Source organism: Emys orbicularis, chromosome 10, assembly GCF_028017835.1.
Source record: "Emys orbicularis isolate rEmyOrb1 chromosome 10, rEmyOrb1.hap1, whole genome shotgun sequence".
Classification (NCBI taxonomy): domain Eukaryota; kingdom Metazoa; phylum Chordata; order Testudines; family Emydidae; genus Emys; species Emys orbicularis.
Window position 1 is genome coordinate 23,799,249 of NC_088692.1, and position 18,366 is coordinate 23,817,614.

Genomic DNA, 18,366 nt, shown 5'->3' on the forward strand with positions numbered 1-18,366 from the left:
AAGCATAAAAATCTCAGCTGCCACTTTGTACGTGCCTTTTCAGAAGCCAGTCATGAAAGGAAACATTACAATTTTGTTTTCTATTACAAAAGACTATTTAAACATCTTTTATCTTAAAGCGAGTAAAACTACTTATATTTCTTCTGTACTGTTCTAGCCCAAGTAAAGCTTTAAAAAACTGCTCCATACATACTCAAAGAGCAAATCCAACGTGGTGATCATGAGCAACACAGCAGGAATTTTGTAGTTGACAAAATAAGAGGTTCTATACAAGTGACACATCTGCCAGTTATATTGATGGCAATGGTGTTTAAATAATTAAGTACTGAATTAACTTGGAAAGTATTTTTCTAATGATACTTTTCAGAAAACTATCCTAATGTCCAGCTTTCTGAATGTGAGTAGAGATATCTAAAGAGCCTGTGCTTTTAGTCTTATCGTTATGCAAACAGTCCTATGTATCTTCTGCATAACAATTTAGTTCATTAATAAAGTAAAGTCTATATACTTCAAACCAACTGGGATGAGGAGTAACAGGTCTCCCAACAAATCATTTATTTACAGGAATGTTAAAATTTATAAATGACTTGACAATATCCTCCTGCAATGATTTCTAACATGATCTTGTAAGAATTACAGACTTCAGGCTGCTTGTTGGTAGGATCATTTCTTGAGAAACTAACTTAAAAGGTTTTCAATGCATCTGGCAAAAAGAAATAGTTGTAGAAGCTTACTCTTCATCAGTCTGCACACAGGTATCCAGTTCTATCACATGGCTCCCAATAAACCAAACAAGGTTGGAGAAGTAGGGGACAGCAGTTTTATCTCGAATGTAGTGCAACATAGGCTGGTTGTCCACTGAAGAGAAATTAAAAAAAAAAAAAAAAGTTTCCAAAAGATAAATGTAAAAAAAATACAATCAACTTACCATTCTGAATTTTCATTACATGCTAATTTTTTTTTTTTTTAAACACACTCATACGCACCTGTATGGGTTTATCTTATCCATGAAATAGATGTCTTTTAAAGTTTCATAGGACAACTCTTGAAAGGCTAAATGAGCCTGTTAAAATACTAAGGTTATTTTTACATTGATCTCAGGATAGTAAGTAAATCTACTGCAGTTCAGAAAACCACACTCTACTCAAGTGAGTTTTCTTTTTAAAAAGACAAAGTGTAAGTATAAAGCAATACTGCTGAAAGCCAAACTTGTTAATAGACTTACATGACACTGCATTAAGGAACACAGGAATCATCAGTGAAGGAAGGGCAAAAAAAAAAAAAAAAAAAAAGACAACAGTTAACAGGATTCGGAACTGGGATGGTGAGACATCCTCCAAAAGGGTTAAAGAGCTAAAGCAGGAAGCATCTAAACTAAAAGATACAGGTTAGAAGGTGTTAGATCAGAACATTTACAAATGGATAGTCAGAAAATTAGGAAACCTGCATGTTTGATAGTTGTGTTTTTCAAATTCAACCCTCGTAGCTCTCCAACATTCAACTTAAATTCTAGGCAAGAACATCATAAAACTTTCCTTTTTATTTAGTAAATGTTCACAAAGTATGAAGTGCATCATAGTTCACCGTTTCTGTAATAACTGGCTCACACACAGAAGGTTGGGTGTTAGAAGTAGAGAAAATTTGGCATGGATTTTGCTTGCTAAACACCAGAAAGGGCCACACTTTGTACTCAGTGTCCAGATACCAACACAGCTATAAAGCATCTAAAGCAAAAATGCCTTCAGGGTTATCATGTAAATGTTGACACTTACCATCCACATTGCTTCAGAGTTTCCTTATTCAATACAGATCAAACAAGCAGCTTTTAAAACGTGGAGTAGAATTTTCTCCAGCCTTATGTTTTGTAATCAATCATTACAGTTACTTTAATGTCACATTTGCCATTTTACTTCCTCCATTAGCTTGTCTACGTCCAGTAACAGGCACATTCTATCAATTAAACTCTATACCTTTCTCATATACTGCTGAGAGCTAAAACTAATCCAATCATTTTATTATATAGCTATATACTTTACAGCTTAAACAGTAAGTTGTTGGAAGTGAAGTCTGTGAGAAAAGTGTCACTATGAGGTAAAAAGCATTGTTGTGTTTACTTTGTACCTAAAAGTTCACTAGAAAATAGTAATTTTTGACTAGTCATTTTTCAGTCCATGCACAACTACAACATCCATTGATTTATAGCAAGTTTTGCAAGTCAGTTTCATATTGGTGTTATGACAGTTTATTTCCAAATTAATATTAAATTCCTCTTTTAGATTTTTAATATAAAAAGCAGTGTAAAAATTGAAATAAAACTTTAATTAAAAAGGCAACTGCAGGATAAAAATCCCTATATGAATGCACATCACCATACAGAGCACCAGGGCCGGCTCTGGCTTTTTGGCCGCCCCAAGCAAAAAAACAAAAACAAAAAAAAAAGGGGGGCGGCCAGAACGGCAAAGCAAAAACAAACAAAAAACCTGCGGCGCAGACGGAGCGCGGGTGCAGGGGGACCGGCTGGGGGGGAGATAAAGGCGGGAGAGAGAGAGAGAAGGGGGCTGCCAGGGCTACAGCAGGGGCGCTGCCACGCAGCCCCTCCCACTGCGCTGCCGCCTGCCACAAGGGCTCCGCTCCGGTCGGCGGGGAGGGAAGGAAGAGGACTGCCCTGCAGGGCACTCTGGTTCTCCGCGCCACCGCCCCCTACAGGGCGGCCGGAGCGGAACAAACAAAAAAAACAAACCAAAAAAAAAAAAAGCGGTCGTGCCGCCCTAGGATTGGGCAGAATGCCGCCTCGAACAATCTGCCGCCCCAAGCACCAGCTTGCTCAGCTGGTGCCTGGAGCCGGCCCTGCAGAGCATTCCAGAGCCTAGGATTACATTTCTGCCTCCAGGTTATGCAAATGAATTTACACAGAACTGCACAAAACAAATTGTTTCTATAACAGAATGCAAGTTATATATACTTGCTTGCACAAAGAACAACTTATGATACATCAATAGCTTTTCTCTACTGATGAGTGGACTACCAAATTCCAGAATCGCAGTCATAATCCAAAAAAATTAAGGAAATATATATGTTGATTTCTGCCACACAAATTACTATTTCTCTGATTATAAATGTTCCATATGTCAAGAGACTGATATCCTTAACAAGAAACTAATACTTTTTAAAATGGACAGATTAGGACCTCTACTGGCAGTTGAGGTGAATTTCCTTGTGTATTTTATATTGTGTTTCAGAGTAGCAGCCGTGTTAGTCTGTAACCGCAAAAAGAACAGGAGTACTTGTGGCACCTTAGAGGCTAACAAATTTATTTGAGCATAAGCTTTCGTGGGCTACAGCCCTTATGCTCAAATAAATTTGTTAGTCTCTAAGGTGCCACAAGTACTCCAGTTCTTTATATTGCGTTGTCACCCTTTTCTTTATCAAGGAAAATATACTGATGTTTACAAACACACACAGTATTGTGTAAACACTTTGGCTTTAGAGTTGTCTTTTTTAAAGATTTAAAAAAAAAAATCTATATTTAACGCATGTATGTTTGTTAACACATGCATGTTAAGTAATATGCTTACAATTAATTCAGCCTTGCATAAATCAGAATCTATGCCTCGTAAATATGCATAGTTTGTAATTGTTAACATTTAACTTTAGTTACACAAAGTATTAGGTGTACTAGTCTTCTGATGCACTAAACTTACCTTTGTAGACATTTAAAGTTATAGTCCTGACAGCAATTCTGACCATGCTCTCTGGGTGGTTAAAAAATTTAATGGCCTCCGTATACAAGGCAAAATCATTAGTGTGCTGAAATAAAAATACAGCAGGCATTATATACTATACTGTCAAACATTCAATACTTTCTTAGGATTTTGCATGACAAAAAGTTACCCTACTAAGGTAACAAGGCAGAAAAAAAAAAAATCTAATCTATCGCATAGTACTATAAATGCGTGCAGATGTAGTCAAACAAAATCTGAATTTCAAACACCCATTAGTTTGCAGGTATATGAGTTTACTACAGGAAGCATGTATTAACTAAAGTTTCACACAACATCTCTGTAATTTTTAAAGAGCTTTGATGCCCTCTTCTGGCAATAACTATTATGTGGATAGAGAGAAAAATAAGTCTAAGGTTGTGTGAAAAGATCACCTCTTAGACCTGCAACTGCACCAAAATAGGTGGGTCTTTTTGCCCACACTGATCCCCACTGACTTCATATGGGATCTGTCTGCATGGATTCAAATGCGGAATTAGGGCTTTAAGCTAACAGGCTTACAATTGAATAAAGTACTGTAGTAAATAGACAAAACTCTAGGGTCTATGAGTGAGCACTACATTTGAAACATCAGAATTCTGAATTAACTTAAGTTTGAAGTTATGTTGCACTTTATGTTGCAATACCAAGTTCTGTGAGCATTTATAATTCAAATATAGCAGTTGACTTAGACCAAATCATCAATATTTACCGACTAAAATCCATGAAGTAGTTTGTTTTAATATACATATGCAAAATGCCAATGACTGAAATTTCTGTAAATTTGGATATTCTTTTGCACTTAAATTTGATTATATTAAATTCTTTTAAATGGAGATCTCACATGCAATATTTTAAAAAGCTTTTTAATTTTTTGAAGCAGTGATTTAAAAAGCAAACTATTTTAGTTTGATGTTATTACAACAAAAAGGCAAGACACTGACAGAATCACTAAGAACATTAGCTTCTGCCATCCGTGTTGCAGTGTATTTATACTTAGGCAATGTCTACACTATGGGCACCACAGCTACAGCTTCAAAGCTAATGCAGCTGTAGTTTAGACTCACGCTACAGTAATACAACTCCACCTTCCCAAGCGATGGCAACTACGTTGACTGAAACATTGTTCAGTCAACCTAATCGTGCCTACACCAGAGGTTAGGTTGGCAAAGCTACTGCAATGACAGGTGTGGATTCCCCCCCCCCCCCTTGAGCAGGGCCAGCTCCAGGAACCAGCTTGCCAAGCAGGTGCTTGGGGCGGCCACTCCGGAGAGGGGCAGCACGTCCAGCTATTCAGCGGCAATTCGGTGGACGGGCTCTCACTCCCGCTCGGAGCGAAGGACCTCCTGCTGAATTGCCGCCGCAGATCGCGAACACGGCTTTTTTTTTTTTTGCACCGCTTGGGGCGGCAAAAACCCTGGAGCCGGCCCTGCCCTTGAGCACCACACCTGTTTAAGTGTAGACCAGGCCTTCATTTCAGAGGTTGTAGTATTTAATCAAGAAAGCTGGTTGTGGGCTGGGATTAGATGAGGTTATCCGCTACTGTTAATCAGTTTTGAACTACCAATGAATACTTTACTGTGTATTTGTGGACTTTGCTGAAAAACTGCACATTTTAAATCTCACCTTCACTATTTTTTTTTTAAAATAATACACACTAATAGCGTGGCAAGATATTGTATGCTAATGCAGTTAACAGTGGGAATTTAGACTTTATTTTATTACAGAAATAAGACATTGCACTCTAATTATTGCCTGTGCAAACAGTATAAAGCTTATAACATCTGTTAATAATTTAATTAAGACCAGTATGAAGAGTGGGAAATATACGAGACAGACATTTCATAGCACAAAAACATTTCCCTACACACTTGCTACAACACACAAAACCTGATCCTGAGATTCTTACTCGGGCACATTGTTACTACAATACAAATAATTTTAAACTGCAAGACAATGGGACAGGAGCAGTCCTCGGAAGAAGCTTGAGTTGAGATAGAGAAGTGCTAAGGCTCATGGGTGAGAGGAGTCTGTCTGGGATCCACCAAAGTTTTGGCCTTAAACTCACTTCTGTATAGACTATAATTAGTAATACTTTTTACTGTAAATTCTTCCAGACACTTACCTCATTGTAAAAAAAGTGTACAGTGTGATTGTTGAGTTTCAGGGAAAGTGTTTTCAGAAATGAGATATAATATGCCATGATCTCCTCATCAGAAAAGTCAAATTTGTGGACAATGATAGAATTTACATAGTTATTAGAGAGCAAATAATCTGAAATATAAAATCATATCACATATCACCACAAAGGAAAATCATCATGAAGTAGGCTTCATAGAATTTAATATTTATTTCTTCATAATTTTGATGTATAATATCAAGGTTTATTTTTGATTTTTTTTTATCATTTTAAATGTTCATAGTTGTGAAAACATAAGTTAAGCATTTTTTTGTTTTTAATCGATTTAAATTTTCACACTTGCAGGAAACTATGGAGGATGGCGGATAGGAATCAGACAATTTAATGACAGTAGACACAGATTAAAAAGTTAAAGTTTCATAACCATTAAAACACAAATTGTCAACATCATGTGTCAAAACACATGAAGTAGATATCCTTAAATCAAACTAAATTTTCAAGCAGCATTTTTCTTATTTTGCCTCCATAAATGTTGATCACCATCGATGGAAATGGGTTTTGTTTTGGGGGTGTGTGTGGGGGGGTAACAGTAAAATCAATGTTTACCGACACTTAGCAATACAAATCTAATCCTTCCAAGTCTAATTTTTTATGTGTGTGTGTGTGTGTGTCTGTGTGTGTGTGTATATATAAAAAATACCTGACAATTAAAAGCATTTTGTAAGCGCAACCTAGCAGTAATCAAGTCTCCATTTGACAACTAAATACCCCTATTTTTAAGTTTAACAATGCAAATGGCTACTTCAATTAGCAGTAATATATAGAAGTCATCCTCATTAGCGTCTTGCAAAAGGCTTGGCTCCCAAAGATAGGATTATAATGAGAACAGAATACACTTGTCTGTATTATGTTTCTTCTGTAAGCATGCTGTAGCTAGTAATCAAATCGTAGACATTACAAATCAAGTATTTATTTAAAATAGCATTTTCCCCTCCATATTATTTTACCCTCAAAAGCTTATGCCTGGACTCTCTCCTGGCCAATTTTGTTTCTCTTATTTAGCAACCATTTATTTGTTTCTCCCTTCATATGTTTCTAAAGGACCTTAAAATTAACATGTTTTGTTTGGATGCCAACCACTCTGATCACAGAACAGCTACAGCAAAAGGCTTTGTTAGCAGCTGTATGCTTCCATTGCTAGTTCTGTGACAGTTAAGTACATACATTTGAGACCCTAATTAACCAGTGATTTTCTACGGTTGTTAGTTTTTAAATTCCTCATTTGAGTAGAAGATTTATAATCTAGAACATACTCAATACAATGTTCACATTTCTTATTTTGTGCCTAGGCTATTTTAAAGAACCCCTTTAAAAAGACCACATATGAAATCATTCCAAATTTTTTACTATTTGCTTTCAACAGTACAAACCAAAGGTTTTTGTACTAGTGAAAACTTATGACGAACCATTTTAGAGTGGAGTTGCATTGGAAATCCAATGCTGTTTAATTAAAAAATAAATTAATGATCTCCCATAGGTAGTTAGATGACTTGATTCCTAAAAATGTTCTTGTACGTTAGCTTTTAGAGTTAATAAAATGAAAAGAGCGATTACACAGTGTGCTGAAGCTTCGATTTGTTTAATAATGAAAACTAAATGTTTAAAAAGGAATGCGTCCTTACAGAGTGATGTCTCGTGACTAATATTTTCAAAGAGGATGTTCAAGGTCTGCAGCAGCTGTACACATACATAACGACCAGATTTCTGACGCAGGATGTTCAAGAAGAAAACAAACATGTTCTTCTCTAAGAAAAAGCTAGAAGATAATGTAAAAGCATTACTGATTCATTTTTTTTTTTTTTTAATAAAAGATTAACTGTTGGTTTGACTGGAGAGCTTATTTTTTATAAATTTGACAACTTTCAGATTGTATAGCTTTGTAATATTGCATTCATTTACCCACAAAGAGTGCCTCTCTGTCAAAGATTAAACTAACCAGGATATTTGAAGCCCATTCAAATTAATAAACAAAAGGGATAAAGATCTAAGGGCTAGTCAGATATTTAACTGAAAACAGAAAAGTAGGCTTCCTCACCCTACAAACTCATGAAAGCAGTTTTGTGGGAAAGGGTCTTTGACTGGAAATATTTTACTGGAATTTCCTAGAGCTTTAAAAAAAAAAAAAAAATCATCACTAAAAGGGTCAGCTTGTCTTCTACTGTATTTTGTTGTCATTGAGGAGGGGGGAAAAAATCAGAAAGAAAGGTCTATTATGACGTTTAGACTCGATACACCTAATAACGCTCTGTAGACCTTAAAAACGGTTGCTATACCGTATTTGCTGCCAAAGCTTACCATGGCATATGAACATCAAAATGGTACAATGAAGCAGCTTTGAATTTGTCAGAATTTTTTAAAATAATGATTTATTGTTTCCTCTAACATAACCTCTCATCCTACTGAGGATTCATATGTTACCTTTCTAGTAATAGCAGTTAAACATACACACACCTTTGTAAAGCTGTCTTAAGAGCATCAACCATGTGCCACCATCTCTGTATGCAATTCCTCTTCCCCCTCTACAATGAAGTGTGTTTAGGAACTCTACCAAGAATAGTTTGTTCAAGTATAAATTAGGAAACATACTTAAAGTAACTGATGACTCTCACAGCAGAGAAGCTAACCTCTATGGACAGCTGAACAGGGTCGGATTAACTTTTTGTGGGCCCGGCGCCAAACATATTTGTGGGCCCCCCTGGGGAATAATTGTAAAAGGGGCTGGGGGTAAAATCACAGTGGGGCAGGAGCTAGGGTTGGTCTCTGGAGCAAGGGAGGGGTCAGGGGTAAACTGCAAGCGCAGCAGGGCTGGGGAGGGGGTCAACAGGATCCCCCCCGCCCCTGCTCACATAGAGCGGGTACCTACCTGGTTCTAGCCCATTCTCTTGGTCTCAATCTGCACTGAGCTGCCCCTCCTCCCACAGCAGCAGGACAGGTTCTCTTCCAGCCCTCTGGGGTGGGTGTTGGGAGTAGGAGGAGCGGAGGCTAATGTGGTTACTCCAATAACCGGAAATTTAGTTTCCGGTCACCACTGCTAACTGGACAGCCAGGTCCCATTTTCTACTGGAGTTTCCAGTCTAAAACTGGATACCTGGCAACAGGGCTGCCAGAAAAGCCTGAGGGGGGGAGAGGGGCAAGCAATCATTTTTAAAAGTAAGAGGGCTAAGCCTTAAGGGGGGGGGCAAGTGGTGGGTGGACTAGGGAGTGAAGAGGGAGCTAGCTGAGCTGCTCAGCCCACTGCTGGTCTGGGGTTCCGTCTGCTGGCTCCTGCCAGCCGGAGTCCCAGCCGCCGGATCCATTCAGCCTGCTCAGCCTGCTGCCAGCCTGGGTCCCAGCCACTGGATCTGCTCAGCCTCCTGGCGGCCTGGGTGAACGGAACCCCAGGCTGGCGGACAGAACCCTGGGTGAACGGTGTGACGTTGTGCAGTCTATATGGTTTTATAAAAACATGATAATAAGTGACTATAATGTAACTGGAATATGCTTCATGCAAAAGGTCTCTTGTAAGAAGATATCATTACAAAGCTTATAATCTACTGAGTGTGATCATCCTATTTGTATAAATGTACCACTCTTGTATCTAAAACTAGAAGTATGAAATATAACTCTGAGGGCCTATTGTAATTATGCAAAGTGTGGGCCATTAATGGTGGTTTGGAATCTTGATGACTCCCATTAACCAGGACCATTGTCTGCAGATGGCTGTGTTTACCTGTGAGTCTTCCTGTATGTGTGTGCTGGCAAGTGGGTAATGAAGTCTTGCAGTGACATGTGATCATGTCACCTGAACTGGAATCCATCTTTAACCTGGTGCTTTTCCAGTGAGGGGGGGTGGAAACCCAGAGGGACAAAGGGTTCCCGCCTTATGCAAAAGATATATAAAGGGGTGGAATAGAACAAAGAGGGGAGAGAAGAGCCATCGTGAAGAATCCCCTAGCTACCACCTGAGCTAGAACAAGAGCTGTACCAGGGGAAAGAATTGCGCCCAGGCCTGGAAGGTATCCAGTCTGAGGAAAAAACTTACTGAAGCATCTCTGTGGGTGAGATTATCTGTATTCAGTTTGATTAGACATAGATTTGTGCATTTTATTTTATTTTGCTTGGTGACTTACTTTGTTCTGTCTGTTACTACTTGGAACCACTTAAATCCTACTTTCTGTATTTAATAAAATCACTTTTTACTTATTAATTAACTCAGAGTATGTATCAATACATGGGGGAGCAAACAACTGTGCATCTCTCTCTATCAGTGTTATAGAGAGCGAACAATTTATGAGTTTACCCTGCATAAGCTTTATACAGGGTAAAACGGATTTATTTGGGTTTAGACCCCATTGGGAGTTGGGCATCTGAGTGCTAAAGACAAGCACACTTCTGTGAGCTGTTTTCAGGTAAACCTGCAGCTTTGGGGCAAGTAATTCAGACCCTGGGTCTGTGCTGGAGCAGACGGGAGTGTCTGGCTCTGCAAGACAGGGTGCTGGAGTCCTGAGCTGGCAGGGAAAACAGGAGCAGGGGTAGTCTTGGTACATCAGGTGGCAGCTCTCAAGGGGGTTTCTGTGATCCAACCCGTCACAAACGGAACCCCAGGCCATTCACCCAGGCCAGCAGGAGGCTGAGCAGAGCTGGCTGGGACCCCAGCAGGCTGAGCGGGGCTGGCAGCTGGGACCCCGGCTGGCAGGAGCCAGCCCACTGCTGGCCCTGCTCAGCCCGCTGCCAGCTGAGTGAACAGAACCCTAGGTCAGCAGCAGGCTCAGCGGCAGCCGGGACCCGCAGCCTGCCATAAAAAAAAAAAAAAAAAAAAAAAATCAGCTTGCGTGCCACCTTTGGCATGCGTGCCGTAGGTTGAGGATCCCTGTTCTAGTGTATACTGTACTTTATGGTAATTTTCACTATACGTGATTTTCCTCTTACGCGGTGACTTTAGAACCTAACCCCCATGTAAGATGCGACTCCACTGTAGTGTAAAAAAAGTTTGGGGCACTGCTTTTTGGCACCCCCAAATCTTGGCACCCTAGGCGGTCGCCTAGTTCACCTAGTGGTTACACCAGCCCTGACAGTATCCCCAGCCCAGGTAACGTGACAGCCAGTGGTGGATTTAGAGTTAGTGGGGCCCCCCAGCCCTGTGCTCAGCTTCATTTTTGGGGCTCCTCCTTGGGACCCAGTCAAGAAAAGAACATTCTCTCTTATCTCCCCCTGCCCCCGTTTTTCATTCTTTTTTTCATCATCCTCCTCCCATAAGTAATAGCAAGTAAATGAAAATAAAGTGAGGTACCTTGATTGTTCTTGTGGTCTAACTTATTTTTCCACAGACCACTTGAAAAATCATGGAGGGTCTCGACGGACCACTTAATGATCTTTCCAAATATTGTAAAAAAATGTTCGAGTACGGGGTCTGGCCAGGAGCTAGGGCGAGGGAGGGGGCTCAGGGTTGGGGCAGGAGGTTGGGGCGTGGAGCGCTTACCTGGGGCAGCTCCTGTTTGGTTCTCAGGATGGGGCTGGGGTGTGTGAGGGGGGTGATGCAGGAGTCAGGGCTGGGGAGGTGTGAGCGGGTGAGAGGGGGGTGCAGAGGGCTGGGGAGGTGTGAGAGGGATGCAGGAATCAGGGCAGGGGGCTAGGGAGGTGTGGGGGGTGCAGGGGTCAGGGCAGTGCAGGGTCAGGGCAGGGAGCTGGGGGTGTGTGAGGGGGTGCTGAGGAGGTGTGAGGGGAGTGCAGGGTCAGGGGGTGGTGTAGGGGGTGCAGGAGTCAGGGCAGGGGCTGGGGCTGTGTGAGGGGATGCAGGAGTCAGGGGTCTGGGGAGATGTGAGGGGAGTGAAGGGGTCAGGACTGAGGGCTGGATGTGTGTGAGGCAGTGCAGGGGGCTGGGTGTGTGTGAGGGGGTGGGTGCAGGGGGCTGGGGGGTGCAGGGGTTAGGGTGGGCAGGGGGTCGGGGGGGTTGGGATCGTGGGGGTGCTCACGCAGGTGGCTGGAGGTGGTATGCCCCAATTCCAGCCCCTTCCCCAAGGCCTCACCCCCACCTCTTTTCCTCCTCCTCTCCGGAGCGGCGTGCTGCGGCTCCCTCCTCCCTGCTCCTGCTGGCAAGGCTGATCCAGCTGATCGGCGGCAGGTGGGGGGGGGGGGGGAGGAGGAACGTAGCACGCTGGGGAAAGAGGCGGGGGAGAGGCCCCACCCCCGCCGCCTCTTCTTCTCCTCCTCCTCCCCAGAGTGGCATGCTGCGGCTCCCCCCTCCCACCGACAAGGCTGATCCAGCTGATTGGCGGCAGGCGGGGGGAAGGGGGGGAGGAGGGAACGGAGCACGCTGGGGAAAGGGGCGGGGCAGGAACCAGGCTGCCGGCAGAGGCTGCCACAGAGCCCCAGCAGCGGCAGAGTCAAGCTTCTCTGACCCCACAGGAGAGAGCGGGGGGCGGAGAAGAGCGTGCCGGGGCCCCTTTCGATCATGGGCCCGGCGCCATGGCGCCATTGTAAATCCGGTATTGCAGCTGAATTATAGCTAGCGTACGTTTGTTAGGAACCATAGTGCAAGCTTCACAATTCATCTCAGATAATACTCCATCTACAAATGCCAATCCCTCCCATATCAGCTGATCAACAATTTTGATTTAATTTGTTAGTAATTTTTTTTTTTTAAAACAGTGAAAATGTAAAGCACTTACTCAAACACGGAGCTGTCATTCTGATCTCCCCATATAAGGATCTCAGTTATAGAACGAATAGTCTCCACTAACAGATTGCGGTTGTGATCCGTTACTGTGGTATTTTTAGTCAAAACATGATACATATACCTAAAAAAAAAAAAAAAAAAAAAAAGGAGAAACATGTAATTAGTTACTATTGCTGTGTTTAACAATGTTGGGCTGTGATTTTCACAATCATTTTCAAATGTTCTTTACTAACCTATTTTCCCACCATTACTACTATATCCCAGGAAAGAAACTTGATTTTTTTTCTCCGATGTAATTGCTTCTGTTTATTTTAAAAATGACATTAGAGGTAGGGTGGAGCAATGAATAAGCAACAGCGAGAGGCAAACTAACTTCCTAGAATGATGACAAATGCTATTTACATAATAAAAAGGATTATTAAAACAATGTGATTATGTTGACTATTTACCCTCTATATTTGTTTTTGTAATTTGTTGGGTTTCTTAAGTGGGTACGAATAGCATGGGAAAAGGGAGAGAAGAGAAAGCGAAGTGGGTAAATATAGTTACGGAGTGTAAGGAGAGTGTAAATACCCCTGTAAGGTTAATTCTAGAAGGTTGCATGTAGAGTTAGCTGAAATACATACTGCATCATTACAGCCATGGAATTGCTACATGGAATGCATCTTTGTTTGAATTCTTAATTGTTGATACCAGTCAGGGAGGTCTTGACTCCACCTGGGGTGGAGCTGAGTTACCCAGACTTGGACCATCTGTATTTAAACACTACTTTGAGAAGAGGTGGGTCCAAGGCTCAGTCTGAACCAAAGAGCTAGATTTTATGGCTGAAAACTCCAAATGTCTTAACTAGGACAGATAGGAAACAACATGAGTGCCTGTACACAGCTGTAGTACCAATCTCATTTTACTTGGGTAAATACGTGAAAAGAGAAGAAAAGCACAACATAAGTTATGTTAGGGAAATTATGTTTGGAAGCCTGATAAGCATTTTGTAGTTATAAAAGAGTTAAGCCACTTTTTTTTAGACTTGTAAGTATATTTACACACCTTTAAGTGCCATAGTTATGTTGACTGAACTTTTAAGTGTAGACCAGGCCCTAGCCCTGTCTCAAAGAGGACTAGAGCAAACTCCATTTATAAACTGTTAATGTATATCAGCAGGGTCCATACAAACAGTTAGCTCTTGGAATACTAGTGCAAGGTAGAAACATACCCCAAGCTTGCCATGAACTAAAATGTTCATTTAGACAAGGAGACCCACATGTAATACTCTAGCTCAGGGATCGGCAACCTTAAACCGGCCCGGCCTGCCAGGGTGCTTACCCTGGCGAGCCGCGTGCCAGTTTACCTGCCACATCCGCAGGTTCGGCCAACCGCGGCTCCCCGCTCCAAGCCAATGGAGGCGGCAGGAAGCGGCGGCTAGCACATCCCTCGGCCCGCACCGCTTCCCACGGCCCCCATTGGCCTGGAGCGGCGAACTGCGGCCAGTGGGAGCCGTGATCGGCCAAACCTGCGAACGCAGTAGGTAAACAAACCGGCCCGGCCTGCCAGGGTGCTTACCCTGGTGGGCCGTGTGCCAAAGGTTGCCGATCCCTGCTCTAGCTCACATATGATCCTATCCTGATCTTTCTACTTCCAACTATCTTGCAGGAAAACAGCATATTTTATGCTGAATCACCCTCACATTATGAGCTGTGTCTACACTAGGAAATTTAAACACTGCTGAAAATGGGTGTGTATTTTAAATGATGCAGAACATTGTCTGACTACTAGTATAGACCAGAACAAACTGTTCAGCACAGGGTCCAAGAGTTTCAAAGTATGCCCAGCTCCAAAAGCCCTGCCAAACTACAACTGTCAAGTCATGATAAGAAAAGGAAAGTTTGAAAGTAGTTAATACATTTTTCAGCTAAATTACAGTGGGAGGAATTCTCTTCAACCTCAGTTCGTTGTATACCATTTAAAATCAATTACGTTGTCTGTTATTAGGACACAGCTTTACAAGATTCAGTCTGTCCTCCCAGGTAAGTACTTGCAGAGAATCCAAATGAGGAAAACTGAAATTTAGTATGATCCAATGTTAAAATATACATATTTACTCAGTTAACCATGTTTATTATAGCATGCCTAAGGACCATCCCCAAGATTGGATGCCATTACGCTGGGCACAGTAATAAACAGTCCCTGCCCCTAAAAGCTTACAGTCTAAATAGACAAGGCCCACACAGAGTAGGAGAAGGGGTGTTACAAGCAGAGAGAACAGTGTGATGGTAGCAAATGTTAGTTCCCCTTGGAGGTAGGAGGGGGGAGGAGAGAGGGTTAGTTCAGAGGTAACTATCAACTGTGCAATATTTTACATACACCTCTACCTCGATAGAATGCTGTCCTCGGGAGCCAAAAAAAATCTTACCGTGTTATAGGTGAAACCGCGTTATATCCAACTTGCTTTGATCCACCAGAGTGCGCAGCCCTGCCCCCCCGGAGCACTGCTTTACTGCATTATATCCAAATTCGTGTTATATCGGGTCACGTTATATCGGGGTAGAGGTGTATATTCAGCCCTGTTTATTTGAAGTAACCGTGAACCTGAACTATCACATGTACACAGAAATGAATCTGTGTAAGTGGCTGCATTTATTAGAAATGAACTAAATTACATTTCAGAAGATTTTTGGGGGGGAGGGGGAGAATAAGTCCAATAATGCAATGCTGGTCAAAGTAAACAGTAGAAGCAGTCGTAAGAGATTACTCAACTTTGCCCCCAAGACACTATACATTGCAAAGCAAGTTACCAAAAAAGAAATTTTGTTTAGTACACAATGTGACAAATTGCAAAAACTAAATTTGAAGACATTTTAACATGATGCCATTGGGAATAGGGCTTTATATTCCTGGAAACTGATTACAGGTTTCCCAGTTGTTTGCCTGGTGAATTGTACTGGAAAACTCCTTGTTGCTTAATTTTATACTTATTCTTTTGGTAACCTAAGTGATGACAAGGTGAGGGCCTTAGAACTTACATTTCCATAGCTACTTCTTTAAGGGGTATGAAAAATCCACACTCCCGAGAGACATAGCTATGCTGACCTAACCTCTCTAACCTTCTGCTGACCTCGCTACCACCTCAGGGAGGTGGATTACCCACACTAACGGGAGAACCCCTCCTGCCCCGCTGTGGCGGTTCAAGTGTAGACATAACATAAGTCTGAGTGCATTTACTTGGGCTTCAATGTCATTGCTGTTGTAATTAACTCTCCTGGTCTGTGAAGGGGCAGGTGCCTTTATGTGAGTTTCTAGGTCTCAAGGCCAAAATTTACACTTATGATTAGATCAAGGACTAATTAAATATTCCCTAACAAAAACTATGCTAAAGCTCAGTGTTACGTTTCATTAACTTAAAGGTAAAAAAAAACCACGCAGGGATGTTGTGCAGATTAATTTTTATATCATATAATATTACATACAAGAAAACTACTTTAAGAGAACATTATGGTTGCAATGTCAAACACTGAAAAGTTAGGAAATGCTGAATTAAAGTTGCCCATACAGCCTTAATTCAGACACATTGTGTGTATCCATTATGATATGGTCTTTAATTACATGATCACATACTGTTTTTATTACACGCAGGACCCCAACCTCATTCAGTGCATAGGAGGGGTGGTGCTCAGGGAATTAATTAGGTCTGAAGGACAAAAGGCTGATTCATATTAGTTTGTGAATACTATTTGTCACCAGGTCATGTGAAATGTTTATGTATGTCTATACATCAGAATATGTACTATATGTACAGGTGGTTTAGTTTACTAGCAGGGATGTTAGGAAGCAAGCAGGAAGGTAATACAATGCGCCCAGAAAAACACCACCAAGCACAAACTCAGGAAGTTAAGAAACAATACCTGAACTATTAGCTGTGATTACACTAATTCCATGTTCCAGCAAAAACTACACAGCTGTTTTGCTAAGGCTGGAGACTAAGATAAAAAGACACTAAACAGTTGAAAGGCCTTGCAAGAGAGGGGACAGTTATCAGTGAGCTGGCCAGAAAGAACAGGCTGAGAGAGACAAGCCCTATGGAGGAGATTTGAAGCAACTGGGCCTCCCTAAGCTTCCGGGGGATGGCAAGCTTAAGTAAGATAATTATGCATGAAGATAGTTTATTGTGTTACAAATCTCTTATGCTTTATTATTCCTACTGTTAAGATTAAACAAAACTTTGTTTTAAGAAAGCTGTCTGACCACAGCTGCTGAAGGCAAAAATTGTAGGTGCTGAAGCCAGTAGGGTCTACCAAATAATCATGGTTGGTAAGTGGCAGGCTGCAGCCCAGATATGGGGTCTAAGAGGGATAATCGCAGGATATCACCGGAGGATAAAAGAAGGCAAGAGGCCTAAAAACAGAGAGTGCATTCAGACCAGAGGGGTGAAAGGTGCAGGTCGCCCTGGAACAGAAGCTGTTATCTGTAGGACTCAATTGTTATCTGTAGGACTCAATTGTTTCAGAAGTTAGACAGTGTGTAGGGAACGAAGCAGGGGGCTGCAAGATGCGAAAGGATGGTCTCATGATTTAGGCCAGCGGTGGGCAAACTTTTTGGCCCAGGGGCCACATTGGGGTTGCAAAAGTGTATGGCAGGCCGGGTAGGGAAGATTGTGCCTCCCCAAACAGCCTGGCCCCCGCCTCCTATCCGCCCCCTCCCACTTCTCACCCCCCTGACTGTCCCCCTCAGAACTCCCGACCCATCCAATCACTCCCCCCCCCACTCCTTGTCCCCTAACTGCCCCCTCCCGGGACCCCCGCACCCCTAACCACTCCCCGGGGCCCCACCCCCTATCCAACCCCCCTGATCCCAATCCCCTGACTGCCCCAACCCCTATCCACACTCCCGGCCCATGACAGGCCCCCCGGATCCCCACGCCTATCCAACTGCCCCTATTTCCTGACCCCTATCCACACTCCTGCCCCTTGAGACTCCCACACTTATCCAACCCCTCCTCCATGTTCCCCATCCCCTGACCGCCCCCCAGAACCTCCGCTCCATCCAACCGCCCCCTGCTCCCTGTCCCCTGACTGCCCCCCAAGACCCCCTACCCCTTATCCAACCCTCCCCCACACTACTCCCCAGCCCCTTACCATGCCGCTCAGAACAGCATGTCTGGCAGCCGCGCCGCCCGGCCGGAGCCAGACACGCTGCCGTGCTGCTTGGCAGGAGTGCACAATCCTGCCGCCCAGAGCGCTGCCTGCGTGGCGACGTAGCTACAGGGGAGGAGGGAAAGCTGGTATGGGGCCGGGGGCTAGCCTCCCTGGCTGGGAGCTCAAGGGCGAGGCACGATGGTCCCACGGGCCACATTTGCCCACCTCTGGTTTAGGCAGTTGAATTCCACTGTGGAGAACTGGATTCTATTCCTATTACTGCCACAGAATTCCTATGTGATGGGGGGCAAGTCATTTAAAATATTTTTTTTTACAAGTGGCCACCAAAGTTCCTCATTTTCTGGATGCCAAACTCAGACCAAAGGTGTCAATTTGCAGGAGTACTGAGCACACTCCAGCAACAGAGGTCAACAAAAGCTGTGTAATAAACAAATGAAGTGCTATAAACTGCCAGGTTCTCTGCAAGTACAGGCCACAGGCAGCTCAAATTGGGCACCCAAAGTTAGTGAACACTTTTGACTTTAATTTCTGTGGCTTAGCTCAGAGGGGTATTGGGAAAATTAATTTATATTTGCAAAGAACTCAGATGCTACAGTGATAAGC

At 42.7% G+C, this 18,366-nt stretch overlaps 1 protein-coding gene across 1 annotated transcript in view; it reads right to left on the bottom strand.

Moving 5' to 3' along the window:
- CLEC16A (C-type lectin domain containing 16A) overlaps window positions 1-18,366 on the bottom strand; it is a 179,282-nt gene that overhangs the window by 150,659 nt on the left and 10,257 nt on the right. Inside the window, exons 2-6 of the mRNA XM_065411644.1 lie at window positions 12,606-12,734; window positions 7,581-7,714; window positions 5,884-6,032; window positions 3,702-3,807; window positions 735-858 (exon numbers count right to left, since the gene is read on the bottom strand). Coding sequence (XP_065267716.1) covers window positions 735-858; window positions 3,702-3,807; window positions 5,884-6,032; window positions 7,581-7,714; window positions 12,606-12,734 — 642 coding nt within the window. The remainder of the gene's footprint in view (window positions 1-734; window positions 859-3,701; window positions 3,808-5,883; window positions 6,033-7,580; window positions 7,715-12,605; window positions 12,735-18,366) is intronic.